This window comes from Ictalurus furcatus, chromosome 15 (genome assembly GCF_023375685.1).
Source record: "Ictalurus furcatus strain D&B chromosome 15, Billie_1.0, whole genome shotgun sequence".
NCBI classification, from domain to species: Eukaryota; Metazoa; Chordata; class Actinopteri; order Siluriformes; family Ictaluridae; genus Ictalurus; species Ictalurus furcatus.
Window position 1 is genome coordinate 6,683,088 of NC_071269.1, and position 16,178 is coordinate 6,699,265.

At 40.5% G+C, this 16,178-nt stretch overlaps 2 protein-coding genes across 2 annotated transcripts; both read right to left on the minus strand.

Moving 5' to 3' along the window:
* Positions 1-3,376: 3,376 nt before the first annotated feature.
* LOC128619407 (fibronectin type III domain-containing protein 7-like) lies at positions 3,377-10,297 on the minus strand. Its single transcript, XM_053643582.1, has 10 exons — positions 10,246-10,297; positions 9,023-9,283; positions 8,510-8,785; positions 8,012-8,272; positions 7,433-7,693; positions 6,823-7,086; positions 5,733-5,990; positions 5,186-5,446; positions 3,996-4,256; positions 3,377-3,645 (listed from the first exon to the last, which is right to left on the minus strand). Exons 1-10 carry the CDS (start codon positions 10,295-10,297, stop codon positions 3,377-3,379), a joined length of 2,424 nt encoding a protein of 807 aa, XP_053499557.1.
* A 454-nt stretch (positions 10,298-10,751) lies between these two features.
* Positions 10,752-15,314, minus strand: LOC128619408 (fibronectin type III domain-containing protein 7-like). Its single transcript, XM_053643583.1, has 6 exons — positions 14,920-15,314; positions 14,659-14,680; positions 12,624-12,887; positions 11,980-12,240; positions 10,796-10,883; positions 10,752-10,758 (listed from the first exon to the last, which is right to left on the minus strand). The coding sequence occupies exons 1-6, from the start codon at positions 14,995-14,997 to the stop codon at positions 10,752-10,754; spliced, it is 720 nt and encodes a 239-aa protein (XP_053499558.1). The 5' UTR covers positions 14,998-15,314.
* Positions 15,315-16,178: the final 864 nt, after the last annotated feature.

The following is a 16,178-nucleotide window of genomic DNA, read 5'->3' on the forward strand; positions in this document are numbered from 1 at the left end:
ATACTACCTTTTAATACCAAACTTTCTGGTGTGGAGCCCTACTGTTGCTATCTTACAAAGCAGCTACGGTCCTAAGCGTTTATTCATGTGATATATCTAACAAGCTAGAACAAATGTGCTCTCTCAAGACTGTAAACTGGTGTATGTCTTGCTTACCTGAGGTAAATTGGGTGCTGCTGTTTGCAGTGCTGTTGCACAGTCCAGTGGAAGAGATTACAGTAGCTGTGTAAATGCTGCCACAGTCCAGATTCACCACACAAGAAGTAGTGTTGGATGTGCAGGAAATGGAATCACCATCACTGCTCACCAGAGTCGTAGTGTAAAAGAGGGCACCGACACCACCAAGCCAAGTAAGGTTACCCTGATTTGTACCACAATTAGCAGTAGCTGCCAGACTGGATGGTGAGCATGGAGCTAAGCACAACCAAAGAAGATGCAATATTTAATAACTGCCTAGAGTCTTCCTAAAAATAATCCACCAGTATTATGTAGCGTACCTGTGCGGATCTGCACTGGTGCACTGTAACTGCTGGTGCAGGTGGTATCTTGTGCTGCCACCTGCACTGTGAAGAGCCAACCACACAGGAGGTGGTTTAATGTGATGGATGTTGCCGTGGTGTTGAAAGTGGAATTTGCTCTGCTGTCCTGCTGAGAGAACAGGAAGTAGGTGACACCTGGCCAAGGGCTGGGGTCCCATGTGATGGTGATGTCATTGGTGCCACACTGAGTAACTCCGGCCAGGTTGGCAGGAGGGCAGATAGCTGGAGGAAAAGGGTGTTATGATGTTACTGTTACATGGATTTATTGGAGGGAGTGGCTTAAGAGAGCAGTTTAGATGGAGGGTCTGTGTTTGACAAGCCTGGCGAAAGATAGCACGATCACCAAGACTGACTACCACCAAAGATGTGCCATCATTTTACATAGATGTACATAGATATTCACCTGATCGCAGTAGCGCTGGTGCGCTCGGGTCACTCCAGCAGTCACGCTGTACAGTAACAACTGTGATACTGTAGTTCTTTCCACAGTAGAGGTCAAGTAGGACACAGCTGGTTCCAGTTGTGGTGCAGTTGTGCTTTAAGCCATCTGAGCTTGTCGCAGTGGCAATGTATTTCTCAGCATTGAGGGCAGCAGTCCAGCTAACAGAACCGGCATTATTTCGACAGAGCAGGGACACCTGGACTCCACTGGGTGGACATGGACCTGATACCAAGAGGGAATGTGGTTACTTATCTTACTGTGATCGTAGCCTGAAGTTGTAGTGGTGTTGGGAAACTCACTCACGTGTGTACATACCTGCAGTGAAGGTAAAAGCACTACTTGGCCACCCATTGCACATGTCTGAAAATGGAGTGACCACAAAGTTGTATGTCTGTGAGCAGTGCATGTTGGGTATTTGGCAGTAGGTATTTGAGGTGCGACAGTATCTGACATCGCCGTCACGTCCTAGGGCAGTGACGTTGTATCCTATGGCACCGGGACTTAGTGTCCAGGCCACTGATGCTGTGTTACTGGCACACTGCAGACTGACGGACACATTCTGAGAAGCACATGGAGCTGGAAAAGAAGAGTGGAATGAAGGAGGGATAAAATGAAAGTGGATTCTATACAATATAAGGCAGAAATTTTTTACGTGCAAACCACAAGACAACAGGAAGCCTGAGAATCGGTCTGCAGTAATTTGTATGCTGCTATTGCTGATACTCGAACCACTCAAGTAGTCCATGTGTTTGTGTGCTGTAGTGTTGAAAGTTTAGTTTAATCGGCAGTGCATTAGCATTCATCTTATTACCGGTCTGCATCTGGGTCCTGGCTACATCACTACTGTTGCATTGTCCTGCCACAGCCCGTACGCTGACATTGTACACTCTTCCACAGAGCAGAGAAGAAAGTGAGCAACGTGTCTGGTTGCTGCTACAAGAGTCTGAGTGGTCCTGAGTCTGAATACGTGCGATGAAGTTCTCTCGGCCCAGGCTCTCGTTCCAGCTTAGCACCGCCATGCTCGTTCCACAAGTATAGTCAACGCGCACTGCCGCAGGAGTGCAGGGAACTGCGGAAAACAGCATGGCGACCACACACAGAATAGAGTCACGATTTACAGTTTAAGGCTAAATGAATTAAAAACTGACTGAACAGACCTTTAATAATGACTTGTAATTGTCACCTAATTACTCATACATCAGTAGTGTAATCCCTATGTTTCAGCAGTATTAGCTGTAATCATCAGTAGTATCACACATGTGTTAGTCATATCTGCCTATATATCAGTAGTGTCACACTATTGTGTCAGTAGCCTCAGCTGTAATTGTCATTCGTATAACCTCTCCGTCCAATTGGTATACTGTACAAGTCAGAATATATATGTGGTGTCCCTGTGTGTCAATATACACGTGGCGTCCCTATGTGTCAGTAGTATTTATGCTCTATCAGTAATATCACCCATACATTTGTCACCACTATATGTCATTTATGTTGTCTTTACCTGTAACAATGCTGAGAGGAACGCCAGGAGTGCTGTTACACCACAGGCCTTGGGAGGTCCCTTGCAATGTGTACCTCTGTCCACACCACAGTCCCTGCATGGTGCAGTTATTATTAGCAGACTTGCAGCCTACTGAATGACCGAGCGCCGAGGTGGCATTCACAATCACATTCTGTGCATCCTGTACCCAGGTCCATGAGACCATGACCTGATCGCTGATACAGGTGGAAGGGAAAACCTGCAGCACAGGCGGGCAGGGGGCTGAGAGAGAGGACAAAGAGAGGAAACCACAGGATTTGAGAGGTTAATAATACATGCATTCGTGTTTTTCTTATTTCAATGTAAATCCCTTAAAGAATTTTTGCATCACTTCCTTCAAGTCATTTTCAACCTCTGCGTCCACCTTTAATTCTAGTTAACTCTCTCTCTCTCTCTCTCTCTCTCTCTCTCTCTCTCTCTCTCTCTCTCTCTCTCTCCAATATCTCTACAACCCCTCTTTAAAACTTTCTCCAAGGCTTCCCCTTTTCCTCGCATCCTGCCCTGTCTCTTTTCATACCTGTTTTCACGGTTGTTCGTGCCCAGGGATTGCTGCTGCAGGTGCCGTCACTAGCAAGCACGCTCACATTAAACAGCGTTCCACATTGCAGCTGTGTGAGTGTGCAGGTTGTGTTGGAAGAGACGCAGGAAGCAGAGGGAACTGTCTGGTTCTGCGTGTAGGCTTGGACGGTGTACCTATTGGCACCTGCGCTTGCTTGCCATGATACATTTACAGCACCTGAGCCACACTGCAACTCAGCAACCACGTTACTTGGGTTACAAGGTCCTGTAAAAGCCAGAGCATCAAGTAAACACAAAAAAGGCAATATTTATTTTGTTTTTTTAGTTCCTGTGAACTCACACACCTGTGGTAACGGTGACATCTGTAGTGGCTGTGCTGTTACAGTTGTTGTTGCTTGTGAAGATGCTGAGTGTGTAGGTCTGAGCACAGGTCAGGCCACTGAAGTCGCAGGATAGGGCAGAGGTGGAGCAGGAATGGGTGGAGCCACTTGGGCCAGTGAGGACACTAGTGTAGGTCAGAGCGCCCACCGCCTGACCCCACGAGGCCTGCACGGTGTTACTGACACACACCACACTGGCATGCACAGAGGTAGGTATGCACGGAGCTGCAGAGACAGAGAGAGAGACACAGAGAGAGAGAGTGAGAGAGAGAGACAGAGAGAGAAACAGTGGCAGGGGAGGCAGAGGAACAAGAGTGACAAAATGACAGAAGAACAACATGAGGATGAGACAGTCACAGAACATAATTATAAATGCTGACACTAGAGACTCCTTTCATAATTGTTAAATAAATGTCTCCCCACAGAAAACATCATAATATCGATGATTATACGTTTTCTTCTCCGTTTATGTGGACAGTCTACCAGTAAGTTGTTACTATAGAAAGGATAACGTATTGACAAGCACATTAATATAAACCTCCAAGTACTATATTTGAGGGTTGAGGGTTATGTACCTGTCTGGATGATCTGACTTGGGCTCTCCGGTCCATTACACAGTCTGTTAGCGGCCAGGACAGTGAGTGAGTAGCTCAGACCACATTGCAAATTTGAGATGTCACAGCTTCTGTCAGGTGAGGTGCAGCCGCGCACATGTCCACTTACAGGTGTGAGGAGGACGCTGTAGCTTAGAACCAAGGGGCTCGGGGTCCAGGACACACTCAGCATGTTGGTATCACAATGCAGGAATTTAGAAACAGTCGTTGGGGCACAGGGAGCTGCAGCATAAGGGGATATTATTGATTACGGGACCAATTCAAATTTTTGAGGTTGATATGAAATCCTGAACACTGTAAGTATCATCTCTATTATCAAAATAAATTTATTTTTTAGAATAAAATGATGATATCATAATATTAACAGTGATTTTAAAAAATATGTTTAAATGTAACCTTTGACAAATATGACTTATGTTTACAATTAACAAATATTTCTAATTTATACATTTGAAGTTGCAAAGAATCTCTTTTACAAGTGAGACCTGGCCAAGAAGGCCACACATATACTGTACATTACCACACAAGACATTACAACATAATAAACCAATATAAATAAAACCTCAATGAAGAGAGTGAATAAAAACAGGACTGAAAGTGATTCTCAAATATAACACTCAAAATTTTTTAATCATATATGAACTTCAAATAAGACAATAAGTCTACACAATTGTCAACATAAGTAACAATAATTAATAAATTACTTCAGGCATAATTTCAGCACACTTACACATTATTAAGACTTAATTATTAAGGGTTTAAGTTATACTCAAGTGGCTAAAACAGACTTCTGCAAATTTAATACTTGCCCTAATATCATCAATCATCCTATATGAAATTCAGGCTGTGGTGAATCATACTGCAGTTGCTAAATTAATCATTTTACATTAACATCATCCTGCATTCTAGGCTTTTATGTCCTTATAAAGGCATTAGACAGCCAGTTATTTAAAAGTTCACTGTGAGAAGTAATTATTATAAACCTCAAAGCCAAATGGTAAACATTGTAATAATAGAATAGACTGGAACAGAGTAGAATAGAAGTAATACGATAATATACATAGTGATAAAAGTAAATTACGAGATGACATTACAACAATGTAACATGAGCACATGACTAAATAAGACAAAGTGGAAGTTATGAAGTTTACCTGTGGACTGTGTGTAGATCGCACTGTCTATGCTCCCACACACTCCATCACTGGCCGTCAAGCTGATTGCGTAATCCTGGCCGCAGTGCAGGCCGGTGAACTGACACTGTGCAGAGGTGTTGTTACACCCCACTGTGTGTCCGTCTGATCCTACAGCCCTCCCTGTGTAGGACACGCTGGTAGGGCTCGAGTCCCAGCTCAGCGTTACAGTGTTAGTGATGCACTCAATTGTACTGTGGATGTTAAAGGGTGCACAAGGACCTGTGTGGGAGAAAAGCAGAGCAAATGGTTAATGAAAAACTATTATTATTATTATTATTATTATTATTATTATTATCACAGAACTGTAATCTGAGAAGGACTTAAATGTAGTCAGCAAACAAATAAATTAATAAATAGTTAATTACTGTGGAATTACAGTATTTATTACCATTACAGTGATTAATTACAGACTCATAATATACAATGTATAATATAAACTATTCCTTCAAGACTGTACACACACACACACACACACACAAACACACACTCACACATGCACACACACCTGTCTGCAGTGTAGCACTTTGGCTCTGGAGGCTGGAGCAAGCGTCATCAATGGCTACCACACTGACATTGTACAGTTGACCACAGCGCAGATCGGTCAGGCTGCAGGTGGTGGTATTGGATGAGCATGTTGTCTGGTGACCTTTGTTGCCCACAGCGATGACCCTATAAGACTGAGCGCCAAGGCTGGCTTGCCACATCACTGTGGTGCGGTTACTACAGGTCCTTGCAACTGTCACGTTGGTGGGCGCACATGGCACTGATGAGGTCAGGAGGTCACAAAGAACACAAAAAGACAACGTGTAAAGAAGGAACCGTGCTTGATGTTTGAGGTTTGCTTCTTTAGATTAGCACTGGAGCTACACGGGTAATGTAGCTAGCAAATAAGCGAAGTGTACTTCCTCCAGTTTAGCCTTATTCAAACTGCATGCTTAAATCAGCTGTTTATATGCAAATATTTTCTCCAATTTGAATAAATCAATTTCAGTTATATTTATATTTATTTGTGGAAGGAGTCAGCCATGTTAGCCATTCAACAATCAAGTTTTCCACTACTGGAGTCTTTTTAACAGAGGACTAGTTGCAAGCCCAAAACATTGTATATTATTTTCTTATAACAGCAAACCTTGTCAAGTTTTCTTGTATTCCTTACTTATACACCTATACTGATCAGATAAATATTTCATTCTACTTGATATCAGTAGATTTAGTCCATTTATTCTAATTATTAATCATTTATTTCACTAAATGTGCATGCTAAAAATATATTCTTAAAAGTAAAAAAACAAACAAACAAACAAACAAAAGAACGATTTTAGCTTTCCAAAGAGGTACTACTTCAAAGTTTTTCTGAAAGAAAAAAACCCCACTGATGTAGCCAGCCTACTGTTGGTATCACTAACAGCACCATCACTGGATTGCCATATTTGGGGGAAAAGTTTCTACTTATAATTGTGGAGATCATATACCCTCGTGCATACAGCATATAGTTGAAGAACCTGGTTCCCCACATGATTATAGCACAAATGGCTTTAGAGGAAGCACATTTAAAAAAAAAAATTGTTCACAGCTAACACAAAAAGTTCACTGACCTTCTTTAAATGTCACTGGCTGACTGAGCATACTGAAGCAGGTGCCATTGTAAGATCGGACCTGCGCCACGTACGATTCGCCACACGTTAGAGAGCTGAGGCCGCAACTGGGAGAGGTTGAGTTACAGAAAATCTGTCTCCCACTGTTGGTAGCGACCAGACTGGCGGAGTATCCAGTAGCACCATATGTCTGGTCCCAGGTCAACTGGAGAAAACCTGAGCTACAATCCACCCGGGTTTGAAAATTCCCTGGCCCACATGGAACTAACACAGAGAGCCACAAGGAGAGAGAATGGAACTGAGTCATTTACAGTGCCTTACACGCGTATTCACACTGCATCACGAAAACAATCGACTTATCAAAACAAGGCCGGGTTCTGGAAAAGTATCAATCAGGGTTTGGGTATAAAAAATCTTAGTAAAAATGTAAAGAGCATGAATCGGCCTAGAGGAGACTGTCCACCAAATGTCACTGAGACAGAGAAGCAACCAAGTAGTCAAGGGTAACTCCCAACATGATGCTACCACAACCTTAATTTTGGTGAAAACTTGCAAGCCAATGTAAGGTTTTGGTTAAAACCAAAGCACAAAATACATGCTCTTGTCTCACCCGAGTTCATTTGGATGGGCGACGAAGGCCTGCTGCGGCAGAGGCCGTTGTAGTAGGTGACACTGACGTCATAGACCTGGCCACATTTGAGGCTGGGAACCCAGCAGCTGCTGTTCACGGTGCTGCAGTTCAGCAGGCCTCTGCTTTGGTCCACAATACTGGCCGTGTAGGAGCCGGGAAAGCGTGAACTCAGCCAACTCACCAGCGCCCGGTTCCCATCACAGTCTAGAGTGGTCTGCACCTGCGATGGAGGGCAGGGGGCTGGGAAAAAGGAAGGAAAAATAGGCAAAGGTATGAAGGGGAGGTAAATTAAAGTCAATTTTGGGATTAACTGATAATGAGTTCCTTCTATTGCACCTTTAGAACCTGTGCAATGCTTAAAATGTTATATTTAATTGAATGAAATCATCGTTTGCATACTGTGTGGGGCTCTGAACTCATGACAGAAGTGAACTCATCACTATGCAGTAACATTCCAGTTTCTGGGGCTACAGTATGTGCAAAAGAACCTGAAACCAGAAAATTGGTAGATGTCCATATCTGAAAGAGTTAATCAAGTGGGATCTGATCATCAGCTACCTGTTTCCACGGTGATCTGGTTACTGACAGAGCTGTTGCACTTGTAGTTAGAGGAGATTATGGAGGCATTGTATTTTGTTCCACAGTACAGCCCCGTTATCTTGCAGTTTATATCCGTTGTGCTGCAGGTGTACATCCTACCCGAAGAGTCTGTCACTGTGGCGATGTAGAATAATGCTCCATTGGCCATGTTCCACATGAGGGTGATGGAGTCCGAACTGCAGTCAATAATGGGCAAGAGGTTCTGGGGCACACAGGGAGCTGAACACACACAAACACATTTTAACACTGGTAACACTGCTTATAAAGCTCCACGCAACACACATGGCGCTAATTTATGTTGATAGGCTGAAAACTTTTAAGTTGAGCCACTCAAGAGGTTAGTTTTCGTGGTTCAGTTCCTAATTGTGTACTGTCAGGTTTTGAATATACACAAATGTCCCAACAGCCTTAAATAATTTTTGAATACAATTTCCAGTTAAGTGCACCATCACTTACCGGTATTTGTCTCCTGACCCAGTACCACCTCGCTGTAACAATCATCATTAAAGGCAGTGATCATCATGGTCAGGCTTTCTCCGCATGCAATGCCAGGGATGACACAACTGCTTGTATTTGAGCTACATCTGTAGTAGCTCACATGACTGGTATTTCCCCGATTTCCTCTGCCTTCCACAATGTACTGTGCCACCCCATCTCCTGCATCCCAAGAACTCCTCAAAATGTCCGTCGTACAATCCGACACAGTGATCAGGTTAGAGGGTTTGCAAGGTGCTGACGGAAATAGAATTGTCAGATGATTTCTCTGCTTGACATCTAGTATGGGTAATGTTTTTAAGGCATCTTCCACCCAAACGTTTATGTCATTTAGGCATGCATTTTTGTACGATGCCTAGTTGCTATTAAACGTTGACCCCATTAGTCTGATAACTAAATACATCAACCATATTTGGACTCGTCAAGTAGGAAAAAGATTTTTTCGTGTGTGTGTGTGTGTGTGTGTGTGTTTACCTGTTTGGATGCTTACTGCCGGGCTGACTGGACCATTGCACTCCCCGTTCACGGCATAGACAGTAAAAGTGTACCTACGTCCGCACATAGTGTTGGTAAAGAAACAAGAAGTCTCTGTGGTTATGCAAGCCTGTGAACCCCCGGCAGAGTCCTCCAAGAGTGCCCTGTAGAATGCCGTGTTGTTTGTCTGTGCCCATGAGAAGACGATTACGTTGCTGCTGCATTCGCGGTACAGGTTCAGATTAGCTGGCGAGCACGGTACTGTAAGACATGCAAAGAATTAATGATATGGTCAGTCGTTTTGGTGATTTTTACAACTCGTTTGTTCCATGCGTCAAGTACAAGTGGAGAAACTTGATTGACAGGCAAGTATGTCCTTACTGGTGGGATGTTGGTGGTATACAGAGCCTGGGAGCCTTAAAATTTTACTGCTGGGGTCTTATGTAAAAATCACTGCCCACACCTTTGACAGTCTGAGAGAGTGTGTGGTGATACACATTAATGCTTACAGGCAGAATGAAAGGTAGTTGGAGAAAAAAAAACATCTGAGATAACAATACAAAGAACTTGCAATCCTAGCAGGAGTCTTTGGCCACACCAATGCTTCTGATTTTATCTTGTCTCAGTGCATTGTAAGCCCAGCTCTCGATGCTGTGAAGAAAGAGCATGTGTAAGTTAGACTACATGACTGAAAACCAGAGCTGATCCTCGAGGGCCTCCTCATTGTCTTCAAGGGCTGAGGGTGTGTTCGGGACGCTTTTGCATGAGAAACAGGAGCACAGGAACACTGAATAGTGGGTCTCACCAACAAACAGACTATGTGATAGCATCTGTTACACAATCTGGGATTGTTACAGTGTGGTGTTCACAAAAGGAAGATAGTTGAGAAGGAATCGAGTGTATCTTATCTAGTCATCAAAAGTGCATCTCAATTCTTTGCTAAATATTTCTAAATTCAATCAGCATCAGTAAACTCTCAGACCAGAAAATATCTTATGATTTTTGGCAGCTGAACAAGCTTGAAGGAGAATATTATTTGCCTTATTATGTTTAAATCATGGATACTGTAGTTTTATACCTGTAGTTTTATAGTTTCATATATCCAGATTTCTAAAAAGCTTTGCATTGATCAATAGTTACGAAAGGAAGGCCATCCTTCCCCAAAAACAGCAATGCAGTCTAATAGAACTTCTCTGATATTAAGATCACGGGTCCTCACTCACCTGTCTGGAAAAAGGCAGTGACGCTGCTTGTGCTCTCACAGTTATTGGCCATGGCACTGACCCGCACCACATAGTCCCTGCCACAACCCAATTTGGCCAGCGAACATGTTGTGCCCGTAGAGGTGCAGGACATGGTCCTACCATTCTGATCAACCGCTGTGGCACGGTAAAACTCAGCACCGAACACAGGTGCCCACGATACCATGGCAGATGCACTCACACAGCTGTAATCTGCCAAAACTGCTGTCACCGAACTTAGATCTGAGAGAGCCAGAAAGACATGGACAGGTGAACTCACCACACACAATTTATTGTCCACATTCCCAGATTTTTGCACTGTGCATGATAATCACCATAGCAGGCAGCCTACTTACTGTTTGCGGTGTAGTTGACTAGCTTCGCTTCTCCAGGATCCAGAAACATATTCACAGAAGACACACCTATTATGTACAACTTGCACGGCAGCAAATTTTGCACATCCTGGAAGGTGGCTGAGGTGGTGGTGCTTAGTATCTGTGTTCCGTTAGCATCTGTGCCCGTTACCTTGTACATGAGAACCTTGTCCACATGCTGCCATGTGACACGCACGGCCTGATTCAAGAGGGGCGCCACTGTGACTACGGCCGGTGGCTGAACCACTGAGAAAGCACAAGGAAAATTTGTTAATGTTTATTCTTTTTCACTGATGATTGAAGGCCAAGTCACAGTCTTTTGGGGTTACTGGTGACTTCTTTGCTCTAATAAACACAGATAATGTTAATATATGAATATATATGTATTAGCTCCTTCCAGCTCAACTGTAGTTTAAAATTTTCCCACTCTGACACCACAGACCCAAAGACGAGCCCTTTGAAAAATCTCTGAGTAGGCACCCAGCCCTGAGCAGTGCTTTTATGATTGTCAAATCATCTTGTTAGCCAGCTGGCTAGCATTAGCAATGAAGTTTATGAACATTTATGAATATGACGTAAAAATCCTCTCATAAATCCTGTCCGGTTATCTTGTGCTAATTAGCTGGCTGGTATTAGCAGTATCAATTACGACCATTTTTGAAGATGATTTAAGAATCCTCTCAGAAATCCTGTCAGGTTAGCTTATGTTAGTTAGCTGGATTGTATTAACAGTGGAGATTATAATGATTTTTTTAAGAAATATGATTTAAAACTTCCCTCAGAAATCCTGTCAGGCAAGCCTATGTTAGTTACCTATCCTGTATTACCAGTGGAAATTCTGAACATTTATGAAGATGACTTAAGAATTCTCCCAGAAATCCTGTCAGGTTAGCTTATGTTAATTAGCTGGATAACATTAGCATTATCAGTTTATGAACATTTATAAACAACAGGGCTGTTGTATAAAAGCAATATTGCAGTCGCAATTGTGGTGCTATACTGAACATTGGCACGGCTGTGATTACCTGCGACGCTCTTACTCATGATATATTTAATATGTTTAATTAGCATTAATATGTTTAATTAGCATTGCAGGTGAACATTTAGGAATTTGACTCAGAAAGGTTAGTTAGATGGCTAACAAAATGTATGTATAGAAATGTTGATAATATGCGAATGCCATTTTGAACACTTGAAGACTTCTGGACTTCAATACATGCCCACATTCCCATATATGGTCTTTAAGACACAACCGCTACAGTACATTTCCAGATGATATTTAATTACGTCATTAATTTACAGGGTTTAGTAAGCTTAGCACAGTGTATAGAAGATCACCCACGTGTGGTGACAGTGCGCACTCGGCTCCTCGCACCCAGGCCGGCTGAGTTGGAGGTGAAAACATAGCAGTCGTACGAGGTGCTGGGTCGCAGGTTAGTGATGATTGCGCTGGTGTTTGTGAAGGAGAGATTGTAGCGCTCGCCGGTTATCGAGGAGTTCACCAAGATGAAGTATTGATCCACAGAGGACACCCGGTCCCACTCTAACGCGATGGCTGTACTTGATATTGCCCGTGAGGAGCTTATCTGAGATGTGTCTGGGACTGAAAGAAAAAAAATGATAAAGCTCAGTTATACTTTTTATCACTTAATCAGAAGTTTTTTAAATATGTTATTTGGCCAAATGAACCTTTTTGACACCGGAAATATACTACAGTCGTAAAATCTTTTGCAGGAAGTAGAAAACAAATCAAGATTTCGGTATAATTAAAAACCCGCTAGATTATTACTAATAATTAGCTATCTATTTTTATTCATATTTTTTTTCTGTTTTAAAAATAATGTAGTATTGGTTTGTTCATGTAAATTATGCAAGTATAAGGTCTGATCTGAATTTTGTCTGTCTGTACCACCATGCTGCCCGTATGAAAATATTATGATTCGATATCTTTTGGCCATCCCTAACACACACATGCTCTTAACTGACCTGTCCTCGCTATTCTTGTATCCGAACACTCAACAAGGTAGAAGCGGAATACTTTGACCACAACCGTGTACAGAGTGCCCGGTTTCAGGCCGAAGACTTCTTTCTGTGTAGGTGAGACAGAAACTGTGACCACCACAGGTGCCACACTGCTCATGTTCACCACACGCAGGTCCAGGATGTAGTTGGTGGCCCCTGGGTAGCTGTTCCATTGCACAAGCAGTGATGAGGCCGATGGGGAAGAGACAGATGTGATGATGCTGCAATCTGCCAAGGAAAAAAAAAAAAGAGTAATAATAATGCATCTGCAAGCTAAAGCCATCTTTATCCAAGCACTATTTAGCAAATAATGTCTCCATTAGGGGACATGTGGGCAAACTTGGCACATGAATTCAAAATGATCTACTGTGAAAGTTTTTTCATGAAACATAATCAAATTTGTCAGTGAATTGCCAAACTTTTTAAGTAGCACGAAATGTGATATTATATGCATTGAGTTGGGCACAAGCCATATGAAATTTTAGCTCAATTTTCGCCTTCTCATGGCACTGTTGATTGATTACAGCTATTAAACAATGGTAAGTCTGCCAAATGACTGCTTAAAAGGAAATGATTGGATAAAGGTGGCCATTGAACTGTGGCATCTACATAAAGCCTAGCATAAAGATACAGCATACAAAAAATCAAACTGAAAAAGTACTTGTTTGTCCTCAAAAACTTTATTTTAAAAAAAATCATTTACTTCATAAGAATGTTTATAAGATTTCCAAATTGACACATTAAAACTGTATAGTTTATTTTATAATACAATAATAATAAATACTATTAGAATACACTTTTTTGGTTAGCTAAAGTTAACTTACACTTTAATAATAAAAAAAAGAACTAAAGCAGATGAACTAATAACGGAAAAATGGAATTAACAAAAGGAAAATACGTAATAGATAACAACACATTAACACATTAAATTTGTTAATATATTAAGATAATTATTTAATTAAGTTAAGCGTGACATGTGCTAATAAGTTTCTGGTCTTTAATGCGATATTTCTAGAAGTACATGAATTAAGAGCCTGACTCTTATAGTATATAATTTTTTAAGCAAATGGTATATATTAAAAAAGAAATCATTGAACAATTTCAATGGTTTGGTAATCAAAAGTAAAATCCAATCATGTGTGACCAATTTATATATATATATATATATATATATATATATATATATATATATATATATGTGTGTATATATATATATATATATATATATATATATATATATATATATATATATATATAGTATTAAAAGAGAAATCTGTATGTTAATCAAAGAAACTAAGATCGTTTCAGGTCAAGCTGGCGAGATCGTTTTGATGAGATCATTGAACACATACACTGCAGTTAGAAACGTATCTGACGTATCTGTCATTTCTCAGAAAAATCATATTCTGTTTTAATCTGTATCTTTTGATGTTAATGAAGTCTGCTGAAGTGAAAACTTTTTAATAAAGTAAGCTGATTGAACTTGTGCCACCATTATAGATAAGATATGAAGAAAGAAACATAATTGTGGTGAATCATCAGAAATTTAATCAGAAGAAAAAATGGGAAATCCCGCTTAATGAGATCATTGTTTTAGCATTGTATAAAAACCTGAGCATCGATTATAACTGATTTTCCATGAAACTCTCTACTTTTTGCGAAATTTAACTAGTTTGCTTCCTAAAGAAATCCCAGAATTGAAAATTAATGGATCTAATACTAATGCTAGTTCGAATTTAACGTAGCAACGCAATTTGTATCTAGTGTGTGTTTAGTAATTTTTAATATAAGACTATAAGACTAATGCATGCAAATGTTAACAAATTTACAATTCACTACAATTCATTTTCTTAACTGATGTCAACAATAATTATGTTCTATGCCATTTTAAACTCTACATAATAATCTAACAGACCAAATTTAGTTAATAGTGTTGACACATAAATGTTAATACATTTAAAGGCTAATGGGATACATTTATTTGGAGCAGCTGACCTACCTTGTGTCTGAGTGGTTTTAATCTATGAAAGACAGAAGCAGAAAAAAATACATTTTCCAGTATACACACACTCACACACACACACACACACACATATATATATATGTATGTATGTATGTGTGTGTATATATATATATATATATATATATATATATATATATATATATATATATATATATTATATCAACATGCATTTTATATATTTCTTTGACAAAAATTTTATTTTTTAGGTCTCTACAATGTGTCAGAGTTTGCATTTACCTGAGCCAGAGCGATCCAAATAAAAAATCCTAATCCTCTCAATGATCCCATCTTTAACAATGACACTGTGATTTCCATTAGCTATATACAAGCCTGTTCAGTACAAAGGGTGCTTTGGATTCTTTTGAGGCAGCAAAGTTGCACCAAGTAAGTGACAGCCAATCAGGAATCAGGGTCATCACTCCCAATCATGCCCTGGGGTGTACAACATATCATGGGAAGATTGAAAGAGAGACACGCAGAAGGTCGGATGAAAGGAAGGTCGTTGAGAGCAAGGGTAAAAACACTGCTTAATAATATAACAGTTTTTTGTTTTTTTTAAATAGTGGAGGTGTTCAGTTTCATGCACTGTGATGTTACCAGGGGTTTGGTTTAGTAATTCTGATGAAAGTGATGCTTCCCATGCCTAGAGGAACAACATTAGGAGCATAGTGTGTGGTTAATCATATGGGGACTTTTGTCGGGAAATCACTTCCTCAAAATTTTATTTTTGGTTTGATTATTTCCCGATAATGAAAAATTTAATATTTTTTAAATAGTCTATCCTGCTAACATACTACCGAAGCATCAGAAAAGCCCTGTCTTGCTAAAAAGGCAGATTTCTGGGTTGATTTATGAATAAATAAAGCTAGTCCTAGTCTGGGACATTAAATGGAGAGTATCCCATTACTTAGGGTATTAACAAATTACTGTCTATCACAAAGGTTTCCCACTTTTAACTGTAAATCTGGCTTTAAACTCTAGAATTTCCCACTTGTTGCTTTCTTATCTTTCCCGAAGGCATGCTAGGAACATAGGATGTTATTAGCGGAATAAAATAAGCAGAAAATAGCCCTAGATGGAATGGATGACATCATCCAAGTTATGTATTACCCAATTAATTAGAACAGCTATCAGTAGTTTTGACATGTACTCAAATGGTACTAATATGGTTGGATGTGGAGTTACTGTATTACTATGCGATCTAGGATGATTCTGGATAGACAAATACAGGAAAACACACTGTGTCTGGATTACATACACCAAACAACTGCCGTAATTATATCACTTACTAGCACTTAATTACCCTGAGCTTTCAATTTCTCTGAAAAGAACCTAATATGGGTGGACTGAATTGTACATGCCTGACCATGAAGCCACAACTGTCTCCATTTCCTTTGTCTTTTTTTTTGTGCCATGAAACCATATGACTCTGGGCAAGATATCAGACAGAGTGCAAATCAATACTTACACAATGTGTGCCAGTCCAGTTCATGAAA

What these genes read in the sequence shown, in the direction of transcription:
- LOC128619408 (XM_053643583.1), bottom strand. Translation starts at nt 14,997, where the DNA reads ATGGAAATCACAGTGTCATTGTTAAAGATGGGATCATTGAGAGGATTA. An exon ending in TAAAACCACTCAGACACAAG is followed by an intron (nt 12,888 to 14,658) that starts GTAGGTCAGCTG and finishes TTTCCTTGGCAG; the next exon opens with ATTGCAGCATCATCACATCT. An exon ending in TACAAGAATAGCGAGGACAG is followed by an intron (nt 12,241 to 12,623) that starts GTCAGTTAAGAG and finishes TTTTTCTTTCAG; the next exon opens with TCCCAGACACATCTCAGATA.
- LOC128619407 (XM_053643582.1), bottom strand. Translation starts at nt 10,297, where the DNA reads ATGGCCAATAACTGTGAGAGCACAAGCAGCGTCACTGCCTTTTTCCAG. An exon ending in GGCAGTAAGCATCCAAACAG is followed by an intron (nt 8,786 to 9,022) that starts GTAAACACACAC and finishes TATTTCCGTCAG; the next exon opens with CACCTTGCAAACCCTCTAAC. An exon ending in GATCTACACACAGTCCACAG is followed by an intron (nt 4,257 to 5,185) that starts GTAAACTTCATA and finishes CTTATGCTGCAG; the next exon opens with CTCCCTGTGCCCCAACGACT.